Source organism: Garra rufa, chromosome 14, assembly GCF_049309525.1.
Source record: "Garra rufa chromosome 14, GarRuf1.0, whole genome shotgun sequence".
NCBI lineage: Eukaryota > Metazoa > Chordata > Actinopteri > Cypriniformes > Cyprinidae > Garra > Garra rufa.
In genome coordinates, this window is record NC_133374.1 from 27,210,812 (window position 1) to 27,230,506 (window position 19,695).

At 35.4% G+C, this 19,695-nt stretch overlaps 3 protein-coding genes across 3 annotated transcripts in view; 2 read left to right on the forward strand and 1 right to left on the reverse strand.

Annotated features, from left to right (window-relative positions):
• Nucleotides 1-591: 591 nt before the first annotated feature.
• On the reverse strand, nt 592-8,577 carry gdpd1 (glycerophosphodiester phosphodiesterase domain containing 1). The gene is made up of 10 exons (XM_073817662.1): nt 8,086-8,577; nt 7,575-7,617; nt 5,770-5,905; nt 5,635-5,680; nt 4,981-5,102; nt 4,743-4,832; nt 4,522-4,655; nt 4,085-4,144; nt 3,269-3,320; nt 592-3,092 (listed from the first exon to the last, which is right to left on the reverse strand). Exons 1-10 carry the CDS (start codon nt 8,219-8,221, stop codon nt 2,955-2,957), a joined length of 957 nt encoding a protein of 318 aa, XP_073673763.1. The 5' UTR covers nt 8,222-8,577; the 3' UTR covers nt 592-2,954.
• A 153-nt stretch (nt 8,578-8,730) lies between these two features.
• On the forward strand, nt 8,731-14,379 carry tmem120ab (transmembrane protein 120Ab). The gene is made up of 12 exons (XM_073817661.1): nt 8,731-9,538; nt 9,619-9,737; nt 9,828-9,944; nt 10,035-10,094; nt 11,148-11,243; nt 11,329-11,418; nt 11,543-11,608; nt 11,768-11,829; nt 11,945-12,037; nt 12,116-12,180; nt 13,717-13,785; nt 13,937-14,379. Exons 1-12 carry the CDS (start codon nt 9,470-9,472, stop codon nt 14,045-14,047), a joined length of 1,017 nt encoding a protein of 338 aa, XP_073673762.1. The 5' UTR covers nt 8,731-9,469; the 3' UTR covers nt 14,048-14,379.
• A 180-nt stretch (nt 14,380-14,559) lies between these two features.
• tyw1 (tRNA-yW synthesizing protein 1 homolog (S. cerevisiae)) overlaps nt 14,560-19,695 on the forward strand; it is a 107,077-nt gene continuing 101,941 nt past the window's right edge. The window contains exons 1-6 of the mRNA XM_073817712.1: nt 14,560-14,742; nt 15,154-15,284; nt 15,414-15,548; nt 16,906-17,007; nt 19,104-19,298; nt 19,372-19,650. Coding sequence (XP_073673813.1) covers nt 14,682-14,742; nt 15,154-15,284; nt 15,414-15,548; nt 16,906-17,007; nt 19,104-19,298; nt 19,372-19,650 — 903 coding nt within the window. The 5' untranslated portion in view covers nt 14,560-14,681. The remainder of the gene's footprint in view (nt 14,743-15,153; nt 15,285-15,413; nt 15,549-16,905; nt 17,008-19,103; nt 19,299-19,371; nt 19,651-19,695) is intronic.

A 19,695-nucleotide genomic window follows, 5' to 3' on the forward strand; every position in this document is an offset into this window, starting at 1 on the left:
ATTTAATATTCTCAAATAGTTGAACCTCAAAAATTTACCTATCCTAACAAACCATACATCAGTGGAAAGCTTATTTGATGTATAACTTTAGAAAAAACAAAACAAAAAAACTGACCCTTATGACTGGTTTTGTGGTCTAGGGTCACAAATGACTTTTATAAATCCAGTAGTCAAATGCTGTGTCGCCACCTGACCAATGACGAGTCTAAATTTCAGAGTGTATGTGCTTCTATTTTAGAAAGGAACATTTAAAAAAAGTAAAAAAGAAGAATTATGAATTATTTATTGCTATTGTGTGAATAATATGTAATCAATAAAAAAGTAACCGTAGTCTATTTATTTTAAGTATTTTAAGATGTAATTTATATGCATTACAACAACTTAAATTTTGGAATCTGATTATGTTATCCAGATTACATGTTAATTAGTTACTACCCATCTGGAAAGACATTTGTATCCACATTTTTGTAAAAATTCAAACAGTAAAAATTTGGAAGAGATGTTGTCCACAGGCTCAAAAGAGTTTTATGGGAGTATTTAATGGCTTTGATAACCCATAAAAACACAAGGACAAGACATAGTCTGTTTAAATTAATTTATAAAATAGATTTAATGGCAGTATATTCACAAATCCAAACAGAACTGTGCTGCTGATACCAAATATCCTCTATAACAACTAATCTTTGAATTACAGCACTATCATTTACAATTAAAACAGTGAATTCACACAACCAATGAAAGTGGCTCGGAGAAAATATGAACCAGGAAAGTAAACACAGCTCAAAGAGTTACTGTATCTGTATACACTTCACAAAAGAGGGGAAACATCTTAACTCCACAATGTGTAATTACACCTTCATTCAGGAGTGAGGTATGGTCATGTCAGTTTTGAAAGCTTTCTGTTTTTCATAGGAATTCCTTGAAAGAGTGAGAAAATGTCTCTGTTTATAGTTCCATTTCAATACAGAAAAACTGAAACCACCAACATTTTTAAGTTCAAATCTTTTCCTGTTCTAGCAAAAGTACATTCACATAACATACATATCACATGACCATGTTACACCAATATGACGTCTTTTATCAGTGTATAATATACACAAGCTTGGACACACTTGACTGACATTGTTTCTCGTGATCACAAAACCTTTTGAACTTAAGGCTACTGCTTGAATACTTGAAAATTGTTTTAAAGACAAATATAAAGTTACTATATGCATGGATATTTTTGTTTTTTTACTAATTTTACCTATATTTACAGTTGAAGTCAAAAGTTTACATACACCGATTTACATTCACAGAATCTGCAAAATGTTAATGATTTTACCAAATTAAGAGGGAAAATAAAAGACGTTTACATATAGTTAAATAGTTTACATACACTTGATTTCCTAATACTGTGTTGTTACCTGAATGATCTACAGCTGTGTGTTTTTTTGTTTGTTTTGTTTAGTGATAGTTGAACTGCCCGCTGTTCTTCAGAAAATCCTTCGGGTCCCACAAATATTTTTTGTGTATTTGAACCCTTTCCAGCAATAACTGTGTGATTTTGAGATCCATCTTTTTATACTCAGGACAACTGAGAGACTTATATGCAACTATTAGATAAGGTTCAAACACTCACTGATGCTTCAGGAGGAAAAACAATGCATTAAGAGCCAGGGGTGAAAACTTTTTGAATTTGAAGATCAGGGTAAATTTAACATATTTCGTATTCTGGGAAATATGTATCTTCTGTAGCTTCTAAGGGCAGTACTAAATGAAAAAAAAAAAAAGATATTTAGGCAAAATAAGAAAAATCAACACATCTTCATTCTGTTCAAAAGTTTTAACCCCCTGGCTCTTAATGCATCATGTTTCCTTCTGGAGCATCAGTGAGCATTTGAACCTTCTATAATAGTTGCATATGAGTCCCTCAGTTGTCCTCAGTGTGAAAAACGGGATCTTAAAATCATACCGTCATTGTTGGAAAGCATTCAAATAAACAAAAATGGTGAAAAAAGAAAAGAATTTGTGAGACCTGAAGGACTTTTCTGAAGAACAGTGGGCAGTTTTAACTGTATGTAAGTGTATGTAAACTTTTGAACAGGGATATTTTTATAAATTCAACTATTATTTTCTCTTGTGGACTATATGTAAATGTCTTTTACTGTATGTGAAATATCTTATTATTTTGTATGATCCCTGTTATTTTGGTAAAATAATTAACATTTTGCAGATTCTGCAAGGTGTATGTAAACGTTTGACCTCAACTGTATATTACATTACAATATTTTAATATTGTAATGTTGACATAGTAATAGCGAAGACTGAGTTGGTGTGCCAAACAAATAGTGAGGCATCTTTTCCATTATCTCAAAATTGACAATCTCATATTGTCAAAATAAACAAGTTTAACATACACATGTCAAATCAAACCACAGAGTAAACATGAAAATATCTAATGCCTTCTGGTCTCGAAAAAACCCCATTGTTCACCCCCTGGAACTAGTATTTATTTTTAGTGCCTTGGGAAAAACTTCAGTAGTGTCGGTCTTGTCATTTAGACAACAAAGTCTTTAGTGAGTTCAGTGTTATTGTGGAAACTGATGCACAGCAAGTACATGTGGGACTTACATCCTCACACTGTAATAACAATATAATAAAAGTGCCCATAGAGTAAACTTCACAGAAATGTCATGGCGATAACATCACCCCAACATGATTGATAATTCATTATGAATTCTCCAGCTTTTTACAGATAATGTGTATTGCTGTGAACATAAAGAAGGATTTCATGACTTCTTGTTTGGTTTAAAACGGCTCTGACGCTGATTGCAGATGAATGCAGAACTGATAGCTGCCACTTCTACACTCACAGATAGAAACATCAAAAAATGTTGGGTAATTAAAAGGCCCATTCAAAGGCCGAAAATCAGTGGAAAAGCAGATTGATCGTTTACTTTGGCTGACGAGTCTTATTTAAGAGTGGTAATGTAGTTGTTTTTCTCTATGAACTCCTTTAGCTTGGTGGGATAGTCAGTCATAATCCCTGTAGCCCCAAGGTCAAAGGCACGTTTAAAGTCCTCCTCGTCATTCAACACCCAGACATACACCTATGATTGGAAAGGAAAAAAAAAAACAACATCCCATGATGACGTTCCAGTCAAGAGCGAAATTCCATTCAAAGCTCCTGCCATCTGCTCACACACATCATAGCACTCAAAGCAATGCTTGTGCATAAAGTACATGTGGTGTATGACCTAAATCTCATTTGGAGATTAGCACTCACCTGTATTCCTCTGCTCGTCAAATGATCGAATAGTGCTTTTCTCATGAGGAGCCTGAAAACACATTCATATTATCCTTTCAGCATATTTACCACCTTTAAAGGGATAGTTCACCCAAAAATAAAAATTACCCAATGATTTACTCATCCTCAAACCAACCTAGATGTATGACTTTCTTCTTTCAGACGAATACAGTCATAGTTATAATTAAAAATTTCCTGGCTCTTCCAAGCTTTATAATGGCAGTGCATGGGTGTTGAAATTTTGAAGTCCAATAAAGTGCATCCATCCATCATAAAAATGAACATGCGTACGAGTTAATGGAAGCTAGAGTTTACAGTTTATAAAGTTTTAAATATGAATATTTTTCATACACAACTGCATCCATTCACTTCAGAAGCCCTATAATAACCCCCGGAGCTGTGTGGAGTACTTTTTATGATGGATGGATGCACTTTATTGGACTTTAAAATCTCAACAGCCATTCACTGCCATTATAAAGAACCAGGACATGATTAACATAACTCCAGTTGTATTTGTTTGAAAGGAAAAAAAGTCATATACACCTAGGATAGCTTGAGGGTGAGTAAATCATGGGGTAACTTTCATTTTTGGGTGAACTATCCCTTTAAGTATTAAAATAACATGGGCTAAGCTTAAGCGTTTCTTTATGCTTGTAATTACTTTCATCACTAAGACCAAAATGTGCCAAAACTCTAAAGTAGGCAGTTAAGTACTTGCCATAAGAAACACATAAACCGTGTTAAGTAAATATTTAGGTAAAAGGTTTATTGAGGCCAGAGTACACATAAACTTACGTGTCTGCCAGCCATGTTATGAAACGCTGACTCTGTGTCTGACGTTTGGGATCTTTGATTCTAAAAGAGACAAAATCTTTATCAATTTACAGATTTCCAACAAAAATGTCTAGCAAAGCACTAGTTCTGTGAGCATGCAAAGTTCATTTGCTGAGCCTAATTTTTTAAGAATTATACAAAAGTTTTTTACAGTGATGCCATACAAGAACCATTTTTGGTTCCCCAAAGAACCTTTTAGTGAACAGTTCCTAAAAGAACCATTTTGAAGAACATTTAAAAAAAATCTAAACCTTTTCAGCTATAAAGAACCTTTTCTGCATTTGAAAAGTTTCATGGATGTTCAAGGTTCTTCATAGAACCATTGATGCCAATAAAGAATCTTTATTTTTAGGAGTGTAGGAGCATGCATGTATGGCTAAAATGCATATGTTCCTCACTTGGAAATGATTGAAGGCATGGGAATTTCCAGGAATTGTTCCTTAAGCGGGACGAAGGGCAGGAGGCCTGTGTAGAAAAGACCGAGTAACAGCAGCACTCTGGGCAAACTGAACAAGACTGGGATTTGTGGGTTCTACAAAACAAATAGACAAACATCAGACATTGACACTTAGCATTTTTATTGTTCAATTATGTTGTTTATTAATAACCAGTGCATCACCTCTTTGTAGCATTTCTTAACAATTTCATTTCTGGAGTTTCCCCAGACGGTCAAATGCTGCCTGTTGTATTGGACAACCAGGTCGGACACCTGACAGAAAAAAGAAGAAGAAGTAAAACTAGTTTGCTTCTGGTGAACTCGTCTCACCAACCTGATTAATTTAAGTGGTGACAAGCAGCTGCACAGACAGAGGATTCAAGGAAATGAAATATGAGCAGGACAGCGGGGTGCCACAAACCTTCTTGATGAGAATGTCATTGTTGACCTTGATGTCGATGTTTACCGGGGTTTTCGGGAAGGCTTCAAACACGTCTCTCAGCAGAGGGATGTGTTTGTCATCTCCTCCTTCACAGTAGCACTCTGAAACACAACAGGAATAATGTAATAGTTGAACATATACACCATTAAATGTATACAAAACATATTTCAAACTTGTATACAGTGGCTTAAAATACAAGTCCATGTGTGCATGGGTTTTGGATTTCAACTGAGTGATAGATGAACTGAAATTTGAATAGATGAACTGAGAAGTTGAAAAAAAAAAAAACAGTTACTGGAAGATAGAGATTATGGTTCATAAAGTTTTAAAAATCGATGTTTTTTGCTTCAAGAGGACTTTATTAACCGCCCAGAGCCATGTGAAGTACTTTTTTATGATGGATGGCTGCACTTTATTGGACTCCAAAATCTCAACACCCATTCACTGCCATTATAAGGCTTGAAAGAACCAGGACATTTTTTAATATAACTCTGATTGTATTCGTCTGAAAGAAGAAAGTCATATACACCTAGGATGGCTTGAGGGTGAGTAAATCATGAGGTAATTTTCATTTTTGGGTGAACTATCCCTTTAAATCAGATTTGTTGAACATTTCCTGGACTGAACACTCACCTCGTTTGAAAGTCACCCCAAGCTTACAAAGATAAGGTGGAAGATCCTAAGAAGATAAATACATAAAAACCGGTTTACAATACAGCATTTGGACTGCGAGTTTGAATACGGGATGTTTAAAGTTTCTTCACTCACAGCATAAGACACATCAGAAATATATGCGTTGATGCCAGTTGAACGCATCAGGTTAGAATCGTGCAACACCACCACCTGCTCATCCTTGGTCAAATGACAGTCCAGCTCCAACATGTCAGTTCCCAGTTGAACAGCACTGAGGAAGAAGGAAAATATACAACAGATGAGTTTAGGAAGCATTTGTCTACAAATCAAGCCATGAAGATTTTCATCCAGATCCTCGTAAAAGGTACAGTTTTGATGAAAGATTTCATACCCCTGCATTTTTTTCACAGTTTGTAATGTTGCAGCCTTATGTTAAACTGCTTACATTTCTTCTTCCACATCAATCTACAGTCCATACACCATAATGGCAAAGCAAAGGCAGGTGTTAAACATCTTTGCAAATTCATTAAAAATAAAAAACTTACATTGATGATTCCATTGCATAAGTATTCATACCCTTATCTGGGACAGTTGAAATGAAGTTCAGAAGCATTCTGCTCGTAGATGTTACTACACTTCGACTGGAGTTCATTTGTGGCAAATTCAATTGAATGGGTATGATTTGGAAAGGCACACACACCTTTAAATGCATATCAGCAAAAACCAAGCCCTGAGGTACAAAGAAAACTGCCTGTAGAACTCAGAAACAGGGCTGCATCAAGACACATCTGGGGAAGAGTTCAGAAACAATTGTGCTGCATTGAAGGTTCACAGAAGCATGAAGTTTCCATTACCCCTGATCGAAGAAGTTTGAAACAACCAGGACTCTTCCTAGAGCTGGGCTCCTGGCCAAACTAAGCAATTGATGGAGAAGAGCTTTGGTTGGAGAGGTGACCAAGATCCTGATGGTCATTCTAGTTGAGCTCCATGATCATATGTGAAAATAAGAGAAATCTACAGAAGAACAAACATCACTGCACCACTCCAACAATCTGGGCTTGTGACAAGACTCAATCCTCTCCTTAGTGAAGAAACATGAAAACACACTTGAAAAAAAAAAAAAGAAAAAAAAAAACCTTTAGGACCCCCAGACTGTGAGAAACTATATTTTTCTGGTCTGATGAACCTCAGTTCCAAGCATTATGTATGGAGGAAACCAGGCACCGCTCATCAAAAGCAGAGTACCATTTTTAAAGGTATGGTGTGGTGGTAGCAGCCTCATGCTGTGGGGTTGTTTTTCAGTGGCAAGGACTGAAGAACTCATCAGAGTGGAAGAAAAGCTCAATGCACCAAAAGTTTGAGATAGCCTTGATAAAAAACCCAGTTCAGAGCATTCAAAGCTTACACAGGACAGAAGGTTCACATTTCAAAAGGACAATGACCCTAAGCACACAGCAAGAGTGGCTTATTGGCAACTGCATGAATGTCCTTAAGTGTCTGTGTGTGTTAAGAGTCTGGGCTTGAACCCAATCAAACATTTCTGGAGAAACCTGAATATGTGCATCTGCCCCCATCCAACCTGATAGAGCTTGAGAGGTGAAGAGGTGAGGAAAAGAATGGCAGATTATTGCCAAATGCTGATGTACAAGGCTTGTCGCATCATACCCAAAAAACTTGAGGCTGTAAGGGTGCTTTAGGTAAGTACTAAAGTAAGGGTATGAATACTTATGCAATGTGCGTGTTTCAGTTGTTTTTATTTTTAATAAATTTATGTTATGACAATTCTAATTTTGCTTTGTCATAATGGTGTAGATTGATGTGGAAAACAGGGCAGCAACATAACAAAACATGAAAAAATGAGGCGCTGCATTTAGCTTTAATACAATCACACGCATAAATGCAAATCTGAGAAATAAATAGTGGCCTATTGAGAAACTCACTGCTTGAAGGCTGCCATTGTGTTCTCCAAGTTCTCACCAGCTCCTGAAGATAAAGACAAACAGTAAGAAACAGGACAAAATGCATTTTATAGCAGTACTTGGTATGTGCGTTTGATATTCTACTAATTACTACAGTTTATGTGAGAACTGTATGTAGTTTCTACATTATTCCAGAGTTCACATTCCACACTCCAGTCAATAAAGTCAATGGTGAACCCTCTGAACCAACACTGACCCAACATGAAATTATTGTGAAATCTCACAGATTAAAAAACATTTTCATTATGTAAAAGCCAAAAATGTTCTAAGTAGATGGCTTGAGGCTACAGACAGCAATCTTACGAATTCACTGTGTTTCAAAACCTAGTGAGCTCCCTATCTAGTCAGCATCACACCTCACAAAGGTTTTATCGGACTACAAAGAAAAAAAACTGATTGGATAAACGAAAATGAAAAGCCTCAGACTGCTGTACAGTTGATATAAACCATAAAAGCAGCGTTTGTCACTCACCACCGCGATGTGAGATGTGTTTGCTCCTGAAGGCTTCTTTCTTTCGCCGATGCAGCAGTGACGGACACTTGAGCAGTAGCGCCGAGGTGAGCACATATCCGGTAACCGTGGATAAAACATAAACCGCGGCGCTCATTTTCACTTTTATCAGTCGGACAAGCAAGTCAATTCTCTAAAGCCAAGTACATAACTACAGTTCATTGAAAAGTGACGTGAAGCGCGACAGTCTCTGCAGAAATCAACACACCGGCCGGTATCATCCGGCACCGCTGGCCAGCCGCTGTTGCCGCCGCTGCCGCACTTCAACAGCGATCAGAAGAAAGCCGAGTGAAGCTTTCAGGCAGGACATGTAGTGTCAGTCAGATAAGTTCCTTCTGTATTTGCACCGTCATGCATTTCTCTATAAACCCACCCATGGGCTTGCAGTCCAATGTTTCTTGACAGGCCATCCCCCTGCGCAGTTTACATATTGCTCGGGTCAATGATAATACTACAGTCACAAGAAAGGCGCATGCGCGCTACACGCGTCTAATGACGCGAGTGAACGCAAGAGGATGCTCATGGACAAATAAAGTCCTTCGTGTCCTAATTCCGCTTTAAACAAATTTTAAAAAACTGTTTGCTTTTACAACAAGTGGTCAGTGAAAGAAGGCGATTAAAGGGATAGTTTTGGCAAAAATGAAATTATGTCATCATTTAGACACCCTCAAGTTGTTATGTACCAGTTTCTTCGGTTGAACACAAACGATATTTTGAAGATTGTACGACGGTAGTATTATGGGAGTATGGGAACTAAATAAACGGGATACCAAAGTGTACCGATGTTAAAACCAAATTCTCTATGTTTCACCTGAATGCTGGCAAGGTGTTGTTATCTCTCGACTAAAGTTCAAGATCTCATTCTTTAACTCAGCAAGTGTTCTTTTACATCAATGGCATTTATGAGGGATTAATGGGTTATGCAACTAAGGCATGAGCCTTCAGAATGAATGACTAGACTCTGTTCTCTAAAGTAATAATCTATTTAGACGGGTGATGAAATGCCTGTAAAAACACGACGCAACTTTTTTCCCCCTCACATGTCAAAATTCAGTGTTGCTCTAAATATGTAGCCCTTCCTATGAAGTGCAAGCAACCAAGTGTGTCAAAGGTCAGTCAGGTTGGTCTGTCAAAGTTCACTACAAAGTTCAAGCCTACATTGCAATCGCTAAGAAATCAGATAAACGACAAGATTGTCATTTGAAATGCTTTTAAACTGGGGCTCTCTTTAGATACTGCATAGAAATCATTGCTGTGTTTCCATCACAGTTGGGTTTTACTGATTTGCTTAGTAATCTAAGAAATTGGAAACTGGTTAGACTTGTAGTCACTGCTAAAGTTCTACATGTCGACAGCACTTGCATCAGCCCTTCGAGAATGCAAGACTCAGGAGAAAGACCTCCAGCAGCTTCAGGTAGTAAATTATCTTTGTGAATTTGTCGTTAATGTCTATAAAACACAATAGACAACTAAATAAAGCATTTCTGTCTTCAGGAGACCCATCGGCTTTACCTCCAGAAGTTAGAGGAAGTCTCCAAACTTCAGAAGAGCTTTGCTTCCTCCATAGCGCGACAGAAAAAGACGTTGAAGGAGAATTCGAAAGCTTTGAAAAAGTAAATACTATGTGTCATTTTTGTTCTGCTGAAGATTTATTGAGTATAAATGTTGCTCATCAATGTGCATTTTCTGCTCCCCAATTGAAGGTTTGATAAAGGACTGACTGAGGAGGAGAAGAATGAGGTTATTAAGGCCAAAGATCAAATCCAAAATATGCCGAGCCAGATCTTTCAAATGGAAGCATTTCTTCCCAAGAAAAATGGGTACTGAAAGATTGTTTAAAGGAAAGGTTGTTTTAACTAAGCTTTGTTATCTGATACATGTTGTATGCTATTTTTGCTTATCTTTTCAAGGATTTATCTCAATCTTGTCCTTGGGAGTGTGAATGTCAACCTTCCTACCAAAGAGGCCAAGTAAGCACCAAAAAGATACACTATTAGTCAAAAGTTTTTGAACAGTAAGATTTTTAATGTTTTTTAACAAGTCTTTACTGCATTTATTCGATCTGAAGTACAGCAAAATCAGTAAAATTTTGAAATATTTTTACTATGTAAAATAACTGTTTTCTATTTGAATATATTTTAAAATGTAATTTATTCCTGTGATTTCAAAGCTGATTTTTTAGCATCATTACACCAGTCACACGATCCTTCAGAAATCATTCTAATATGCTAAAAAAAAAAAAACATTTATTATCATTATTATGTTGAAAACAGCTTAGTTGATGAATAGAAAATTCAGAAGAACAGCATTTATCTGAAATAAACATCTTTTGTAACATTATACATGTCTTTATCATCACTTTTGGTCAATTCAAAGCATCCTTGTTAAATAAAAGTATTTATTTCTATAATTTCTTTATCAAAAAAAAAATATATATATATATATATATATATATAAAAATATATATATACTGAATCAAAGCTTTAGAAAGGTATAGTGTATAATGTTACAAAAGGTTATTTCAGATAAATGTTGATCTTTGAATCTTTCTATTGATCAAAGAATCCTGAAGAAAATAAACTTGATAATAATAATAAAAAATGTTTATTGAACAGCAAATCAGCATATTAAAATGATTTCTGAAGGATCATGTGACGCTGAAGACTAGAGTATTGATGCTGAAAATTTAGCTTTGATCACAGGAATAAATTACAGTTTCAAATACATTAAAATAGAAAACAATTATTTTAAATAGTAAACATATTTCAATTTTACTGTTTTAGCTGTACTTTGGATCAAATAAATAATTGGTGAGCAGAAGAGATGAAATGAAAAATCACAAAAATATCTCAAAAATATTGCTTGTTTTCAGAGAATATATCAGGAGGAACCATTGGCAAATAGATTTTATAGATTTAAAACAGAATAATAGCTAATTTATTGAAATCTTAAATACATTTTGCTTCCCAATTTATTACTTGTAGTGTAATACTTCATTTTATACCTTAAATGTTTTGTTGCAGAGCTGAATACAAAGACGAGTATGAAACGTTCAAGCTGTATGTGACTGTGACTTTGTTCCTGCTGACTTTCGCTTGTCGCTTCTTCATCAGCTACAGGTAAAACTGAGTTCACACAGGTCTGGCTGACAAGTTTCCTCTCACATCCCATTTCATGCCTGCCTTTGTTGTTTAATGTCTGTAGAGTTGTGGATGCCCTTCTTAACTTCGTGTTGGTTTGGTACTATTGCACACTGACGATCCGTGAAAGCATCCTCATCAGCAATGGATCCAGGTCAGAAACTGTCATAAGATATGACAGATGTGTGCTGCTGTCAGACTAGAAATGTTTGATCAGTAATGGGTTTAATAAACTGTCTCAAGGTCCTTCTCTACTCGAAAACCCTTGAATTTTTTAGGATTAAAGGCTGGTGGGTTTTCCACCACTACATTTCCACCTTTCTGTCGGGAGTCATGCTAACCTGGTGAGTCATTTCAAACTATTTATATCAGACGTACTGTACCTACTTATGTTTGGGCTTTAAAGTCAACACGAATTGTCATTCACATGCTGTTTTTGTAGTGTAATGTACCTTTGAACGAAACTGGATTGTAAATTGTAAGCTGTTGTACTGTATATGTAGGCCAGATGGTGAAACATACCAGTATTTCAGGAACCAATTTCTGGCCTATTGTTTGTATCAAAGTAAGTTACAAATTCTTCATGCATACACCACCTTGTAAAACATCTGCTGTGGGAAAGATACCAACACTTCAATTCTGAGTGATTCTAAAGGCGAACATTTCACTTTCTCTCACAGGCTTTGTGCAGTATCTTCAGTACTACTATCAGAGTGGGTGTCTCTACAGGCTAAAAGCACTGGGGGAAAGACACAACTTAGATTTGACTGTTGGTAAGGATTGCTGGGTCTCTAAAGAATAAAAATCTGACAGTGTAAAGATTTATATTAAATGGCTTTTTGTTTACACAGAGGGATTTCAGTCGTGGATGTGGCGGGGACTGACATTCCTTCTTCCCTTTCTCTTCCTGGGCCATGTAAGAATACAGTTGAGGTCAAAAGTTTACACCCCCCTTTTCAGAATCTGCAAAATGTTAATTATTTTGCGAAATATGATATGTTATTTTTTATTAAGTACTGACCTGAATAAGATATTTCACATAAAAGACATTTACATCTAGTCCATGAGAGAAAATAATAGTTGAATTAGAATAGTTAAAAATTACGCCGTTCAAAAGTTTACATCCCATTGATTCTTAATACTGTGTTGTTACCTGAATGAGCCACAGCTGTGTTTTTTTTTGTTTATTGATAGTTGTTCATGAGTCCCTTGTTTGTCCTGAATTAAACTGCCCGCTGTTCTTCAGAAAAATCCTTCAGGTCCCACAAATTCTTTTTTTTTTTTTTTTTAGCATTTGTGTGTATTTGACCCCTTTCCAACAATGACTGTATGATTTTGAGATCCATCTTTTCACACTGAGGACAACTGAGGGACTCATATGCAACTATTACAGAAGGTTCGCTTACTGATGCTTCAGAAGGAAACACAATGCATTAAGAGCCAAGGGGTGAAAACTAAAAATATGGAAAAAAATATGGTATTTAGGCAAAATAGGAAAAACGTACACATCTCCATTCAGTTTAAAAGTTTTCACCCCCTGGCTCATAATGAATGTTTTTTCCTTCTGGAGCATCAGTGAGCGTTTGAACCTTCTGTAATAGTTGCATGAGTCCCTCAGTTTTCCTCAGTGTGAAAAGATGGATCTCGAAATCATACAGTCATTGTTGGAAACTAGGATTCAAATGCACAAAAATGCTGGAAAACCAAATCATTTGTGGGACCTGAAAGATTTTTTCTGAAGAACAGCAGGCAGTTTAACTGTTCAGGACAAACAAGAGACTCATTAACATCAGTATCACTAAACAAAAAAACACAGCTGTGGATCATTCAGGTAACAACACAGTATTAAGAATCAAGTGTATGAAAACTTTTGAATGGGGTCATTTTTATAAATTCAACTATTGTTTTCTCTTGTGAACTATATGTAAACGTCTTTTATGTGAAATATCTTATTCAGGTCAGTACTAAATAAAAAATAACATGCATTTTGTATGATCCCTTTTATTTTAGTAAAATAATTAACATTTTGCAGATTGACTAAAGTAAGCCTATGGGTGAGACTTCTGGTTCATTATCTGCTACTGGGAAATAACGAGAAACATAACAACGTGCCATAAATGGTAAAACTGTTTGCACTACAAACCAGTGTGTTCACAATTAAGATAATACATTAAAATAATACAGTAAGACACACCAATTTGCAATTTCAAGCAGCAAAACAAGCTGTTTTCTACAGTAAAAAATAGCTGGACATGAATGAGACCAGAAGCCAGACCCACAAAATGTACAAATTGCTGCACCTACTCTTACGGGAAGAAAAAGGTGGATCGAATAAATAAAATCAAAGCTTAATTCATCATGTTTTAAAGTATAACGCTTTGAAAATAGAACAGCATATAAAATACCTAATGAAAGTAATAATTAACTGTATGTCTTGGTCGATGTGTCACAGTTCTGGCAGCTCTGGAACAGTATTTCTCTCTTCAGACTGGCTCGGATGCCTGAAAGTAAAGAATGGCAGGTCAGTCCCGTTTTGTAGACCTTTTCACAACATCATGATAAAAATAAAATAATAAGCTGGGTCCACTTACGTAAGATTATGAATAATAAATAAATGAAGACAGTGATCTTGAAGTTGCAATGACCTCTTGACCTTGACCTTTTTATTGCAGGTGTCCATGTGTGGCTTCTGCTTTCTGATTCTGTTTGCAGGAAACTTTTTGACTACGCTCGCAGTCGTCCGTCACAAGCGCAAAACCCAGCAAAATACTAAGAGTCTGTGATTTTGGTAGAAATGTCAACGAAAGTCAACAGACATATTCTTTAGAAAATATGGAGATTTATGTTAATAATGTGTCTTACATCATAATCCATCTTTAATTTGTTTATTATCTTACGTATTATCAGACAACATGCAGAACATGTTTTGTTTTTAATAAAGGAGTACAAAGTGAGATGTGAAACAATCTGCAATAAAGTTGTTTGTATTTAAGTGGAATTTTTAAAACTTGAATAAACTATTAAGAATGGAAATGTATTTGTTTTATGTGAAATTAACTGAGTAACAAACATATTGTTCATTACATGATTTAAATAAATTACATACGTATTAGTATTTCAAGCTGTAAAGACTCACTTTTTGTTAAATTACGCAATTATGTACATATTAATACAAATATATACATCTCACAACAGTAACAGAAGAAATGAAAAAGCAGTAAAGACTCACACAGAGGGTTAAATGCCCTAAGATGACCTCATTTTCCCAGCATTCCTGTCATAACAATATGGCGGCGTCCTTCGACATGCATCCGTAAAGTTAGCCAGTTATTTATATGCGACGTATGAAGTTATATCCTTGGCTGACTATTGTTATAAATTTATAAGCATTGCCGCCTGTTTGGTAAACGACAGAAGATGTTGTTTTTAGCGACGTTATCGTGTTTGCTTTATTCTGCAGTCTGCGTTGAGATGCCAGGTGGGTTTGTATTGCAATGCATGGCTAATAACCAGCAGAACTAATGCTAATCATAGATCGTAGTTTAACATTGTTTTAAATGCACATGCAGTCATTTTTGCACGGCATGCTTAATGTGCTGGATCGTACGAGTTTTGCGTTAGGCTGTGTTTCAAAACCTAGTAAGCTTCCTATCTAACGTTAGACAGCGTTCTTTGACAACCCTGGCGCCTTTTTAAGTTTCAGTGTTTTTAAACGCTAATATAATAGTACGTTAAAGATTCTGAGTAGATAGGCAGCTCACTAAGTTTTGAGGCATTATATCGATTGTTTATCTCCTCACCTCAGTAACTAGTCTCAATTATATATGTCGTTTGTTTATATAATTCCTGACAAGTCAAGTGTGCAAACTATATCCCCGTGCTTTCACAGGTGCTTTGAATGATGTTTGGGATTTCACTGAGAGCTGCCTGTTGTCTGTGTGGCAGAACAGGTTATATGTGTACACTACTGCTGCTGTTCTCATAGGAGTCTGGTTTACTGTGAACATGCTTTTCAAAAAGGTAATTAAGTGTGTTTACTCTTAAAGCGTCTGTGCTTTGTTTTAAAAGTGTTTCTGTACTTTATTTGTTATTTTTTTTAATTGGTTGCTAATAAACACAACTTAATAGATTTTATTTTTTTCTTCATAGAAAAAAACGCCCGACCCTGTAAGTCCATTGCTTCATAAATCAGTGAAAAAGCAGGAACTTTCACCTGAAACAGAAAAAGTCATTCATGTGTCTGGGGTCAAAGTGTTCTACGGATCACAGACCGGAACAGCGAAGGTTTGTAAACACTGGTGGTCAAAAGATTGGAGTTCATTTTTTTTTTGTAAAGGAATATCTTATACTCACCAATGCTGGATTTATTTTCCTTAAAATTGCTACCTCTTTTTTTATTTTTTTATTTTTTTTTACAAATATTATAATTAAATCATGTAATATAATTACAGTGTTATGGATTTTGTGTGAAATTGATTGAATTTACTGAATTTTCAGCATTATTATTCATTTTCAGTATCACATGATTCTTCAGTAATCATTTCTAATTTGATTTTCTGCGCAAGAAACATCTCGTATTATTATTATCATCGTTAAAAACAGTTGTGCTGCTTATTATTCAAAACCATAATACACTGCTGTTTTTATAAATACAGTAATATGTTTAGTCAACAAGGACACATTGATTAAAAAAGTGCTAGTGAAGACATTTATAATGGTCCGAAGATTTCAATTTGGAATAATTTTCAAATCTTAGTTTCCACAAAAATATAAAGCAGTTTTCAACAGCTAAAATGGATATTTTAACTGTTTTCAATATTTCAATATTGTTTCTTGAGCAGCAAATCAGCATATTGGAATGATTTCTGAAAGATCATGTGACACTGAAGACTGGAGTAAAGTAAATTCAGCTTTGCAAAAGCACAGGAATCAGTTACATTTTAAAATATATTCAAGTAGAACACTTTTTTTTAAATTCTGTTCCTATTCAAAAATATTTTTAATATTACTGCATTTTTATTAAATCAATTCATTCTTTGCTATTTATACACTCCCAGTCAAAGGTTTTTGAATGGTAAGATTTAATTTTTGTTTTTAAAGGATTCTCTTCTGCTCACCAAGCCTGCATTTATTTGATGCAAAGTACAAAAAACAGAACCCTTTTTTTAAATATATATTTTTGCTATTTAAAATAACTGTTTTCTATTTAAATACATTTTAAAATGTAATCTATTCCTGTGATTTTAAAGCTGGATGTTTAACATTTGTTTAACATCAAATGTACTCAACTGTTTTAAATATTAATAATGATAATAAAAAATGTTTCTTGAACAGGAAATCAGCATATTAGAAATAGAATACTTTCTGAAGGATAATTTGACACTGAAGACTGGAGTAATGATGGCCAAAATTTAGTTTTGATCACAAATAAATTACATTTTAAAATGCATTCAAATTGAAAAGTTGTTTTAAATAGTAAAATATTTCACACTTTTACTGCTTTTGCTGTATTTTGGATCAAATAATTGCAGGCTTGGTGAGCAGAAGAGACTTCATTAAAAACATTAAAAATCTTTTGACTGAAATAATTACATGCAAATGTGTGATGTGGTTGTAAACTGCCATTTCTAACTCTGCTTAGGGTTTTGCAAATGAGCTGGCTGAAGACATCAGTGCTCAGGGGATCCAGTGTGAGGTTGTAGATATGAAAGAGTATGACCCAGAGGACGGACTGGCTGAGGAGGTGAGCGTAATTTGTGCTTCACTCGCCCCATAAAGGCTGATCAATTTCAACTTCTTCTTCTTCAAAAAAAAAATTCTTGCAGTTTCATGGAGTCGAGAAGGTAGAAATGGATGATTTTAAACTTCAGGATCTGTCATGCTTGAATAACTATTTCACTTTCAGCATTAAGAGTATCACAGGAATTACTGTGAGCTTCCTATCTTTCAATTACCACTTACCACAATAACATTTACAGGGAATATAGATCTTCTGGCTGGCGGTTAATCACAATACTTCTCCCTGAGCTGAATGTTAAATGATTTCCCAGCCTTTTACTTCAACAGAGCTTAAATATTAAAACTCCAAAAGCCCGGTTTCACAGACAGGGTTTAGACTAAGCCAGGATTAAACCATAGTTCAGTTAGGAGATTTAAGTAATTTTCATAAACATGCCTTAGAAAACAACGTTACTAGTGTGCGTCCTGACACAAAACAAAGGCACTGATATATTTTAAGATAAGTCAGTGCAAGTTTCTTTCAGTCAAAACAGCTCAGATTTACATTTTAGTATGGGACTAGGTTTAAGCCTTGTCTGTGAAACCAGGGGCAAAAGTATTAAGAATGTAGTAACGTAATTCGGTAACACTTTAGAATAGGGAGCACTTATTCACTATTAACTGTGTCTTTTCCCTCAATAAATTCCAAAAGTTGGTTAATAGTTTGTGAGGTAGCTGTTAAGTTTAGGTATTTGGTAGGATTAGGGATGTAGAATAAGGCATTAACATGTGCTTAATTAGTACTAATAAATGCCTGATATTCTAGTAATTTGCATGCTAATAAGCAACTAGTTAAGAGACTGTAAAATAAAGTCTTACCCATTATTCTTTTCATTTTCTTAAATGACTTTTGTACTCAAAATGCTTTTGAGTTTTGTTACTTGCAGTGTTTTTCCAGTGTTGCGAGCAGTATTATTCAGCGTCATTAATATACTATTAAAGTTTTTGATAATATTTTGAGTTAGATTTCTCACTTTAATGTATTGATGTTTAATATTTTTATATAGGTATTAATTTTTATTTGTTTTAGTTAGTTTAGTTTAGTTTTATTATTTATTGTATTTTTTTTTAAATCATTTTAAGTACTTTTTTATGGTTTTAGTTAACAATAACCTTTTTATAAATATAGCATGGTTTATTCAGGGAACAGTTTGGGTAAATAACAGAATCTGTCAAGAAATGTCTAGTTCATATTTTGCCACACAATCAAAAGTTTGTTTTTCTTAAGATCCAGACATTTGACACGTTTAGTGCTCTTAGTAGAGAGCTGATTCCAAGAGTACCATGTTAAATATTTCTTAAAGGATTGGAATAAAAATTTTCTGATAATTTACTAATCCAAGATATAATAAATTAAGGTTTTTGAGGATAACATTACAGAATTTTTCTCCATATAATGGACTTCAATGGTGGCCAACGGGTTGAAGGTCCAAATTGGACTCAATAGGGCTCTACAAGATCCTAGTTGAGGAATAAGGGTCTTATCTAGTGAAACGAGTAGCCATTTTTAGAAAAAAGAAACATTTATATCCTTTTTAACCACAAATGCTCATCTTGCACTAGCTCTGAGATGCACATGCATGTAGTTCTTCATCTCCAACTTCAAAATTGTCCAGCATTGTTGTTTTACCTTTTTTTTTTGTTGTTGTTGTTGCAAAAGGCATTTGACTTTCTGTGCACATTCACTTTGTAAACACTTCTGCCTACTTCATGCCTGATCTTTCCAACGTTACTACATAATGCATGAAGTTGAGCAAGTGCAAGACGAGCATTTGTGGTTAAAAAGTATATACATTTGTATTTTTAGAAAATGACCAATCGTTTCGCTAGATAAGCCCCTTATTCCTCGGCTGGGATTGTGTAGAGTTCTTTGATGCTGCATTGAAACTGCAATTTGCTCCTTCCCCATTGAAGTCCTCTATCCTGGAATGTTTTCCTCAAAAACCTTAATTTATTTGCGACTGAAGAAAGAAAGACATGAACATCTTGGATGATATGGGGGTGAGTAAATTATCAGGAAATTTCTGAACTTCTCCTTTAATGTTTATCATTTTTCTCTAGTGCACAAGCAAGATGATCTGTGTGTTCCTGGTGGCCACATACACAGACGGGCAGCCCACTGAGAGTGCCGAATGGTTTTGTAAATGGCTTGAGGAAGCCTCCACAGACTTCCGATATGGGAAAACCTACCTGAAGGGAATGAGATACGCTGTCTTTGGGCTGGGGAACTCCGTTTATGTCGGTCATTATAACACGGTGAGACAGCATTTTTCACTCCATTTTTGATGGGATTGTTGAATCTTACACTAAATATATTTTCTCTATCTAGGTCAGTAAGAACATAGATAAGTGGCTGTGGATGCTGAGTGGCGCCCGAATCATGACCAGAGGAGAAGGCGACTGCAATGTGGTGAAGAGCCGACACGGCAGCGTGCAGGCCGACTTCCAGGCCTGGAAAACGAAGTTCCTGAACCGATTACAGGCTCTAGCCAAGGGTGAAAAGAAAGCCTGTTCTGGCAAGTGCAAGAACGGCAGCTGCAAGAATAAGAAGAAACATAAGGAGGAGGCAGAGGACAGCCACTCGATCGCTGAGAAGAACAACTCTGAGGCAAGCCAGCCCTCTTCTCTGATGTCTTTGAACACATGTAGTCAT